Source organism: Triplophysa dalaica, chromosome 7 (assembly GCF_015846415.1).
Source record: "Triplophysa dalaica isolate WHDGS20190420 chromosome 7, ASM1584641v1, whole genome shotgun sequence".
Lineage (NCBI taxonomy): Eukaryota > Metazoa > Chordata > Actinopteri > Cypriniformes > Nemacheilidae > Triplophysa > Triplophysa dalaica.
The window spans coordinates 9,491,098-9,501,907 of NC_079548.1; the positions used below are offsets into that span (position 1 = coordinate 9,491,098).

At 37.4% G+C, this 10,810-nt stretch overlaps 1 protein-coding gene across 2 annotated transcripts; it reads left to right on the forward strand.

Moving 5' to 3' along the window:
* Window positions 1-1,494: 1,494 nt before the first annotated feature.
* st8sia6 (ST8 alpha-N-acetyl-neuraminide alpha-2,8-sialyltransferase 6) lies at window positions 1,495-10,320 on the forward strand. Of its 2 annotated transcripts, XM_056753765.1 has the most exons (7): window positions 1,520-2,369; window positions 3,592-3,666; window positions 3,760-3,840; window positions 5,685-5,829; window positions 5,989-6,101; window positions 6,860-6,952; window positions 8,321-10,320. In XM_056753765.1, the coding sequence occupies exons 1-7, from the start codon at window positions 2,284-2,286 to the stop codon at window positions 8,799-8,801; spliced, it is 1,074 nt and encodes a 357-aa protein (XP_056609743.1). In that variant the 5' UTR covers window positions 1,520-2,283; the 3' UTR covers window positions 8,802-10,320. The 2 variants fall into 2 exon arrangements, with proteins under 2 accessions (XP_056609744.1, XP_056609743.1); XM_056753766.1 differs by lacking the exon at window positions 6,860-6,952 and having other exon boundaries at window positions 1,495-2,369.
* The last annotated feature ends 490 nt before the right edge of the window (window positions 10,321-10,810 follow it).

Below are 10,810 nucleotides of genomic sequence, written 5' to 3' on the forward strand. Positions count from 1 at the left end.
ATGTGGAACATTTTAAAAGCCATAAATTCAATATGGAGCAGAATTAAGTTTAGCCATTTGGTTCAGCCCTCCACTACTGTTCCATTTCTTTTGTGGCCCCTAAGGATTACTTACACACCCCTTAATTAGAGGAATATTTGAAATTTATAATAAAAAATAATGTATACTGTAAATTATTTTGGCAAAAAATGTGTCTTATGACAGTGCGCCTATGTTCTGCCATTTTTTCAATATCAAAGTGTTTCCAAAAGACAGGGGTGGAAGGAATTGCATGTACATACACTACAGTAGCAAGTTATCAAATTTAAGTTTGGAATAAATAAAAAATATACATATTTAATGTGCGGCCCTTAAATCATTCGCCGCCAGCCTCTTTAAAAAAAGTTGCCAGTGTTTTTTAACATTTTCACCCAATTTTAATGGCTCACAGTAAATTTTCTGTAAAGAATAAATGGACAAACAATATGTCAAATGAAAGAACAGAGTCTCAGCTTTTAAACAAAAGAAACCGGATTCTTTGCATCACTTTGATTAAACAGCGGAGATAATTAACGTTTTTTTGTCAAAGATTAAGCACAGATTACACTTAGAACAATCATTAAAAACCACTAAAACATATACGTTCTAGGTTCTGGGATTCTGTACTTTTTCCCAGTGGTGTGTAATAGCGCCACCTGCTGTACAACAGTACAAACACTGATTGCCGTAATAACTCGTCTTTGGCGGGGGAAGCGTTTTTTTTAATGACGAGATAACCTGTCCATTGCCATTTTTTTTTACAGATTGTTGTTGCATGATATAAGTAGCATAGATAAAGCTTAAATTTGAATGCCTGGAAAAGCCACCTGTATGTTAAAGATTCAGTTAAAATGCAGTTTAAATGTCTAGTTAAAAAATCACATGCAGCAATCACGATCATGGCTTCCTTATCCAAATTTGAACAACAGCTTTGAACAACTCATTGATCATAGATCATGTCATTCGAAGTGCAAGAAATATTGTTTTTAGTGTTTCACATTTACAACCACCAGATTGTGCAATATGTGTAGCACTGTTACCTGATGCAAGAGTGGGTCTAACCAGTGTATTTATTGGTAACTGTTTTAATGTGAGGACAGTTTTAGGTCTGAGTTTGGGACACAATAACTGAATAGAAAATAAATTAAATGTCAACGTCAGGATTTTTTTGATTAAATTTATACAAATATGTATTCTGTTTTGTATATGCTGAATGGTTATCAGTAAATTTAAAGAGATTATTGCCCCAAAAATGTTAATTCTGTCATCATCCCCTCCATGTCATTTCGAACCTGAATGGGTTTCTTTCTTATGAAAAACACAAAATATATTTTGAAGAAAGTTGGTAACCGAACAACGATGGCACCCCTTGACTTGCATTGGTTTGGTGTCCATACAATAGAAGTGAATGGCTACTTCCGCTGTGCGGTTACAGTAAACACAAGTAATCACAAGAATTACAGTTTATATTCTCAGGTAGGCTATTACCACAACCCAAAATCTTCCAATTCCCTCTTTCCAAACTATCATGTCAAATTGGTAAAGCTAGGGTTCACACATAAGCGTCAAGGGGGTCACATCAAACTTGCATTTGATTGGCTTATAGACGCTGCCCATTGCATTCCTTGACAATCATTGGCTACTGCACTGAAGGGAAAATCCTTCTCTAGCACACATACCCTTCTTTCAAGTCATGAGGTGCTGCCATGGGCTAATTCTGTACCCACCACTCGTATTACCCATATTACCCTGAGAGAGAGAGAGAGAGAGAGAGAGAGAGAGCGTAACTGTGTATGTGTGTATGAGAGAGAGTCAGAGAGAGGGAGGGGCGAGCAAGTTGAGTTCAGAGAGGGGGAGGGTGCTGAGAATGTGGGAGAAGCAACAGCTTGAGATTTCTAGGGAGTCTGTCTAAGGGAAAGTCGGAGCCACTAACAAATGCGAAGGAAGTGTGAGAGGCAAGGAAATGACGGTGAAGAAGTGAAAGGAAAATAGGAAACATGCCTTACAGAACATAGGGAGGAAAAGAGGAATTTCTTCTTGCGCAAGAAAAGGCAAAAATGGAAGAGACTATAGATGGATTAGTCAGAGCTTGAGAGAGCAAAGCAGCAGAGAAGTGAGAAGAGACTGGGCCTACCGGTCAAGACAGTCATTTAAAATAAGCCGGCAGAGGAAGTTGTTGGCAGAAGTAGCATCTGCTTTTGAATGAGGGTTCACGAGGACACATGCATGTCGCCGGCTGTGTGTGCGTGAGAGTGGACGCACGTTATGAAGAACCGAATGCTCTGTCTGCTTCCGGTGATCCTTGTGTGTTCCTTCTGCAGTGTGGCCTTCTGGTTTTTTCTTTCCAGCAAGTAAGTATATCAGTTTCAGGCTTTCTGGCCAATGGACCTTTTCTTCTATTCAGAGTGAGAACTTGAAAAAAACACCGTAATAAATCGGCCCAGGAAGGGTCTTCTGGCAACCGGGATGTAGACTTTGAGCACTCAGGTTTTCAATCTCTTATTGTGTTGAGTTAGTTGGAGTCGTCAATAAATCTTTATAAGTTACCACTTTTTAATCTTTGCACTGTCCCAGTGCTTTTTTCCTCCTCTGATTTGTAAATGAGTATTTTGAGTAGTTGATCCCGCACAGGAGTTTTCACAGACAAAATGGGATGCAATACATCAGAAGTCTAAAAACGTTTTTTGGTAAAGTTTCATATCAGATTAATAAATAATTAAATGTTTGTATTGTCAAACTCAGTTCTCCTAAATTAAAATGTGTATAAGGTTGTATCGCTAATGACAACATTCTCAATCACATATTTGAAAGTCAAATTAAGGTTAGAGAAGAAAGGGATTCCTGAAATGGGATTCCTGATATCTTATTATAAAGTGTGTGTATGTTTGTTTGTGTTAGCAAAAGCCACAGTGATATAATATATGTAATTCAATACCTCAAATGAAAAGTAAGTAAGGCAAATTTGATGTTACCTAAATGAAGAAATACCGATTATTGTTTTTTGCTGTCATGACGGCGACCTGGTATTTCTCATGTGCTGTTACACTGGAAACAACAGCCTTTAATCACAACGTGGCATGTAGGAAATTATCTGCCTGGATACTTCAAATCACCAGACCTGTCAACATACACTATGTGTGAATTAGGCTGTTATTTAGAGGCCAAATTACAGGAAACAATGTTAAGTCTTTCATTTTTATTTAAAAATAGCACACTAAAAGTTATACAAAAATAAAAAAATCTAAGTACATTTTTGAAGCATTCGAGAGAAAGAGCTGAAAGCTTTCATCTGAAATGGAAAAAGGCATTCACTTAATTAATTAAACTTCTCTAACACCACGAGAATAAATCTCAAAGCTTTCACAGTTTAATAGATTTATCTAAACTCAACTCAAATATGTCTGGCTGTATTTTGCAAACAGTAGAAAAATGTGGTAGAGTGGAATAAAAGGCGTAACAGACTGAAAGAATGCATTTTGATTGTGATCAAACTACTCTTTGTTTATATTGTATGTGAACTTTTATTTATAAATTAACATTTGAGGATTTTCAAGTGTCTATTTCTCCCCACAGTAATGTAATCCCTCGTCTTGCTTCTAAGATTCCTCAAAAAGGCTCTGATGCTTCAGCACCTTGCACAGGATGCAAGTATGTAAAAAATGCTTTACCTAACAATGTATATGTTTCATGTTTTCATTTTATTTTAATATACAATTTATTATGTGTGTTCAATTTTCACAGAGACAGTTTATTAATTACCAAAGCACTGGAGAACTACTCAAGCGAATGGAAGAAACAGGAGGCAAACTTCAAAAAGTTCAGGTACAACACAAAACTTGGACTAAAATCGCAAATTTGCTGATCACAGATCATAGGAGGGATTATTTATATAGGAATGCAGGGTCGTGCTGGACAAAACTCAAATCAGCGAGTTCACATTACTACAGTCAACAAAAAAGCATTTTTTTTCTTTAAACAAATTTTACATACTTTTTTACACACAGTATGATCATCCCATTGAAACACAACATGAAGCACTCCTAATTTGTTAAGGTTTACATGTTTCTACACAAAGCTTTAAATAAAACTGCCAGCCTGCTGCTTTGATAAGTAGAGCAGAAAGATAAACATAACACTTCTCTTCTCTTGAGGCTGGCGATTCAGTTTAGATATTACTAACTGACTTTGTGATGCTCACAGTGTACATTACAATGCATACAATATACATTTACATTCTATTTCGAGAGACGACAGTATTGTGCTTACGTTTGCTAGCATTGAAACTGAGGTTGAAACTACCCCTACGTTATTTATAGATGGGACTGACATGCACTTGATGCCCAGAACAGGACATTAAATTTCTTCTGAGAGGGTTTTCATGTGGTGTGGCACATCTTTTCTTTTGTTATCTATGACTATATTATTTATCGTAAGTTTTCTTTGCTGTGTTGGTTAGTTTTTAGTCCGCACTTAAAAGTTCCCTATAGAGGAACGCCCCGTTGACGGGCCAAACAAGATCTGCTGTTGTCCGCCAGGTTAAAAGTAATTTCCATCGTTTAGCTTGAACAACGAATAGTTTTTAAAGTTATTTATACGTTATAAAATGCAACAAACGTTGATGAGACACGCCTGATCTATGCTTCTTTAAGTTACAGCTTTGCTGCGTTTTGCTCCCGATACGGCGGGAACGATGTTGGTCCTTGTGACAACGAATTTTGACGTCGAAATAAATTTCTAAGGTCATCAACATAAAATGAATAGTATACTTTATTAAAATATTTACTATAGTAAACGCTAGTAAATTGTAAAAATGAGTACACTTCTTAAATGTAGACTACAGTATTCTGTAGTATTAACTATAGAGGGTATGGATGTGTCGTCACTTGAACACCACGTGAGCACACTGGGTTTTGCCACCCAGGGGTGGGGTGCCCCGACATGTTCACGTGGGAAAGTGATGTCAGTGCATACCCTCTATAGTAAATTTATAGACGTCACAAGCTTTTTATAGACCCTAGGAAGTACTAGGTAAAAAAATGCTAGTTTCTGGTAATTTTACAAAATTTAACGTTACATGTTGCTTGTTAAGTATGAGAAGGTCAGCGACGTCATCGTAATCGAGAACAGAAAAACATGTATAGTGGTGGAGTACATTTTAAAAGCATCAGGACATAATTGGTCATCAGGGCACCTGGAATTCTCCATGTGGTCCGGAAAATGCTTACTTACAACAGATTAGCTGCATGCCTTTTGTAAGCTCAAAGGCTGTTGAGTTTTTGTTTTTCCATTACATATTCACATGACTATAACACAACAGAGTCAGTGTGTTGGGGTCTACAGTAGGGTCATACAAAGCAGCACTCAAGACAAAAATACCACTGAAACTGACAACAAAATGCTGCTGATGTTTAAAATGTGGTGCAATGCCTCTGGTGAATTCCTCTGGTTTGTATCTGCTATCCAACATTTGACATTTCAAGACCCTGATATATTCATTACATAACGTAGTTATGACTTTAGTACGTCTGCGGACATTCTAGCTATCTGCAGCTGTCAAATCCGTATTTACTTTCTCAGAGGTGAATGTTATCACATGCGCAGAAAAAAGTTTACCAAAAATATGCAATGATTTCCTGTTAATAAAAAGTGTGTCTGCATCCCTTCAGGTCAGTATTAAGCAGCAAGTGTCATGCTGTGTCTAAGGCTGTGGTCACACAGAGTAACACACCACTGGGCTCAAATGTGGTCTATGATGGAGAGAGGAGAAAGCCACTGCAGGTGACACCAGCTCTGTTCAGCATACTTGCTAAGGTAATATGTTAAAAATGTAATAAATAATTGAAAATAGTACATTTAAGTCATTTTGAAAGTTGCAAACCTCCACTGTTGTGTTTGTTTTATACTGGATATGTTTGCGTTAAAGCATGTTTGTCAGTCATCTCCTCGTTTTGAGCATGTGTGTGTTTGTAGGAGCAGCCCTTTGGAAATGCAACATTCGAATCGTGTGCTGTGGTGGGGAATGGAGGTATTTTGTCCAATAGCAGCTGTGGACAGAAAATAAATTCCGCTCAATTTGTCATCAGGTCAGTATCGAATTACCTCATGTGATCGATCAAAATGAAAATGTTCAGAAACTCAAGGCACTATTTTAGGACTTTTGTCTTATCGCCTTTAAACTTGTTATTTATTATTCTCAGGTTAGGTAAAGTAAGTCAAGACCAGCTTAAATTATAAGTATTTCAAATACTCACAATTTGGTCGGAAGACTCCTTTGTGGTATGTCCGTGCTCAAAGTCTTAAAACACTAAACTAAACCTAGGTAGGCAGCTTTTGTTATCAATTATATTTCTTTAATTTCTAAATTCAATATTCAACAAATATGATACTAAATACAATAACTACAGTTTCAAACAAAGGTGTATTCAGCTTCTGGGCTTTTTATGGTCTTCTTAAGCGGGTCTTGTGGCGTAGGGTATACTGATGGTCTGCAGTATCTGAGTGGCTGTCGGTTCTACTGTCCTTATACCTTTTATTTTTCTTGAACTACTTCACAAGTGCATGCGCATACAACTGTCCTGTTTCACTTCTCCTTCCACGGGTAGCCACACCCATCATATGCACTTCACTGATAAAGAAATAAGCAACAATAATTCAGCTAAATAACGAATGGGCTAAATAATTGCACTTTTCTTGACATTATGTAACCGCACACAAGAAAATTCTATAATTTACCATCTTTAATTTTATTACTCATTTTGCTCCTAAACATTGGTAAAGCCTAAAGACTGTAATGTGGGCCATTTTAGGATCAATGAACCTTTGTCCACCCCTGTATTGTTAGATGTAATCTTCCACCACTGGGGAACGGACATGAGCAGGATGTTGGCAACAAAACAAACTTGGTGACTGCAAATCCCAGCATCCTTCACGAGAAGTGAGTCATTGATTTTGATTGTTGGTGTGTCTATTATATGATATCTCATTAATATGCATTGATACTTTAAACCTGTTGTTTTTTTTGTTAAAAAGTCTGTACATATGACATTATAGACAAAATAGACATATCAGAATCAGAATCAACTTTATTCGCCAAGTGTGCACACTGCACACACTCAAGGAATTAGTTCTGGTAACATAAGCTCTCAAACATACAAATATAAATAATATACAAATGTGCAGTTTAGTTATAACCACAAAAACTATAATAGCATGTATTAAGTGTAAGAGTAAAGATATTGCAATGATATATATTGCACTTAACAACTAGGAGGTTATGGTGGAGGTATAAGCTGTTTAAAAATGAGTTGGCCTGCGAGAAGAAGCTGTTCTTGTATCTGGATTTGCTAGTGCGCAGTGAACAGTATCGTCTGGCTGATGGCAGGAGTTCAAACAGGTTTTGTCCAGGCTGAGAGGGCTATTTGATGATGTTTCATGCCCGTTTCTTCACCCTGGAGTTGTACAAATCCTAGAGATTGGGAAGGGACACACCAATAATCCTCTCAGCTGTTTTAACAGTCTACTTGTGTCTGATTTGGTATCTTGGTAATAGTATCATATCCTAGCTAAGATATTCTGCCAGATGACCCAAGTCTCTAATTTAGACTGTCAAAAAGCCACCAAAGAAAATTCTCAAAAGCTTTAAAGCCATTAGTTATCAATGTCACAACCTTGTTAATATTTTTCGTATAATTTTTCGTGTCTTTTAACATACCTTCAATGACTCTTGTCACTTTTGCTCTTTCTAAAACTTCTACCTATTTAAATACAAAAGGAGAGATAGACTGCACTAGATGTAAAATGTGAACTTTTTAGCATGGAAGTATCACGAAATGGATTCAAAGAACAATAATATTGAATTAAAATACAAACCCAAAACAAAACCCACGATGGGGAAAAACACAGGAAATAATATTGATTATAAAAGAAACCATTCCCACGAGGGGGAATAAACTGAGAAGTCAGAAAACGTATACTTCTTCAAGAAAAGCAAACTAAGCAGGAAGAAGGTTTAGACAAAGTAACACTGCGACTAGCACTAAACAATCGACAACAATCTGACAAGAAACAGAGAAACAAAAGGGATTTAAATAGGGAACAACTAACCAGGGTTCTGTCAGGACCCTGTCAAGAGAGTTAGAGAACTCGAAGTCCTGACGGGAAGTGACAGTTTCATTCAACATAAGATTGTTCTCAAATACCTGCCATTTTAAATCATTTTCTTCCTCATCTATAACAACACCCCATTGACCACTGAAAGACTGTGACATTCTCTATAAAAATAAAACCACATTGTTTATTCCAGGTACAGCGGACTGATGGATCGACGTCGTCCGTTTGTGGAAAGCCTCCGTCCCTACGGACAGGCTTTACTGCTGCTACCAGCTTTCTCCTATGGCCACAACACGCCTGTATCCCTGCGTGCATTTTACACACTGGAGGACTTTGGCAGAGAAGGTCCGCCGCCTGTTTTTCTGAACCCGGACTACATGAGGAGGCTGTCAAAGTTCTGGCGCGAAAGAGGGCTCAACTCGGTCCGCCCCAGCACGGGACTCATCATGGCTAGCTTAGCGCTAGAGATTTGCACTAACGTCCATTTGTACGGCTTTTGGCCTTTCAACAAACATCCGCATGACAATCGGCCGATCACCAACCATTATTATGATAATCGGGAGAGCAAAAAGAATGTGCATTCCATGCCAACTGAGTTTGAACATTTACTAAAACTCCACAAGCAAGGTGTGGTGCATATACACCTGGGTGACTGTCAACACAATCGGAGGTAAAAACATGTGGGCCACAGAATACATCTTTATCCGATTTGCTACTAAAACACCTGTAAGGCTTATTTTCACTGCTGAGAGAATGAAGGCCTTTCTGAAAACAAAGCATTTTTGAATGTGCACTGAGGCTATGAATCTCTATTGCTTGAATTACTGTTCGTACACACTTTACCGTAAGATGAATTTGCACATATACTTGCACATTTTGCCTCCGTACTGTGAAGGAATTTAATTAGGAAAATGACTCCCAGACCTGCATCCTCCCTAAAGACCCCTAAGCACTCATTCACGCGGTCTTGCCTTAGTCAGTCGCTCACTTTTGGTACGCGTCTTCAGCTGTTGCCTCTCATTCATCACAAGTGCCAGTCTGTTCTCTTTCAAAACGAGCAGTAATGGATCTGATCTCAGGTGTGCGGAGTAAGCTGTAATAACATGAACACTGAAATCAAATGCCGCCTTCCTGTGAACATGGGAAACTCGTGCCATCAAGTTGGGCGTTCGTTAGGACGACATGTAACACGTTCAAGTTGGAAAATAACAAGGAAGGAGCAAACTTAGAAATATAGTTAATTTATGCTACATCCATTTTATATATCTGTTAAGTGCCCAAACAGGTATCCCTTTACAAAAGACATAGAAATCTTACATTTTTCCCCATACGGTGTATACTGGTATCATATAAAATGTTTAGTTTTCATAAAATAATCTATACATCAAGCATATAGTGATTGAAAGAACACATGTAGAATTGATATAACTGTCCAAAATCATTCATTACCATTGACAACAGTTTGCATTCCATCGTTTTGGATTTCGACAACTCGGCTCGGCAAGTCGTATTGTGTAAAATCCAGAGATTCCCAGTTCCCACTGTTTAACACAACTTCATTTGAGCATTCATGTGCCTGGAACTCGCAAATATGTGATATTTTCGTCTCCACTTGAAGGCGGCATACTTCTAGACTTTGATTCCACATCTTAGCTGCTTCATTTTAAAAAATAATCTTTAACACAAAGTTTTAGTTTTATGTTTATAAGAGCTTTAATCAATTTTGAAAAGAAAGATCTCAAGTAGATTCATTTGAAAGCTGTGATGGAGTTAATTAATACAATGTGGAGGTGTCGCACCTCTAATGTCATGCCTGGTGTTCAGTTGTTAAATATGTAGAATATATGTGACAGAATTTACTGCACATGTGAAAAAGCTTGAGGAAAGCATTTGAAAATGGCGGTGTGGAGGATGGAAAACGCTTTTTAATATTATCCGGATTAATGTTGACATTTAGAGAATTTGTTGATCTCCGGATTTATTTAAATGTGACAATATGATTGCTGGATGAAACAATAGGAAACACATGTGTGGGTTAACTTCACTCAGAGTTAGAAAAAACAGCTGTAAATGCATATCAATAAATTACTGTATGGAACATAAAATTGGTTTGGATAATTAAGTAAAACACAGTTTTTTTTATATTCTTTGCATTTTAAAGTGGACATGACAGCATTAAAAATGTAAAATGCCCCCGATGTGTATAAAGTTGTCAGATCATTAACACCCCATTCTGAGGGGATCAAGCACAGATTCTGAACACATTTAATGAAGGTGTAAATGCTAAGGCATTTCTGTGATATAAATAAAAGTACACAAGGGGAAAAGTCAGAGATGGAGAGGCATTGAAATGTGTAAATGAAATTTAGAACATTCAGATGATCTTTGCATTGCCAATGGAATACTCTACCAAATGATCTACAGGAAATGTGGACAATGCACATTTAAAACAAATATTGAATTATTGGTAGTGTCAATTTGTTTACTTTCTTGTGAATATCATAAGTTTAATCATTTATAATCAATGCTGACTAAGGAAGTCGCCCTGTAATTTATTTTCTGTGTTTTGCTTGCAACATGCTGGCAGTAGGCTCAGACGTACACTTGTTTTTCGAAACGCTGCTAGCTGATTTGCTCACACTCTGGGGATTCCTCTCATATTGGCCTAGCGACCTGTTTTTTC

What these genes read in the sequence shown, in the direction of transcription:
- st8sia6 (XM_056753765.1), top strand. Translation starts at nt 2,284, where the DNA reads ATGAAGAACCGAATGCTCTGTCTGCTTCCGGTGATCCTTGTGTGTTCC. An exon ending in TGGTTTTTTCTTTCCAGCAA is followed by an intron (nt 2,370 to 3,591) that starts GTAAGTATATCA and finishes TTCTCCCCACAG; the next exon opens with TAATGTAATCCCTCGTCTTG. An exon ending in CCCAGCATCCTTCACGAGAA is followed by an intron (nt 6,953 to 8,320) that starts GTGAGTCATTGA and finishes TGTTTATTCCAG; the next exon opens with GTACAGCGGACTGATGGATC.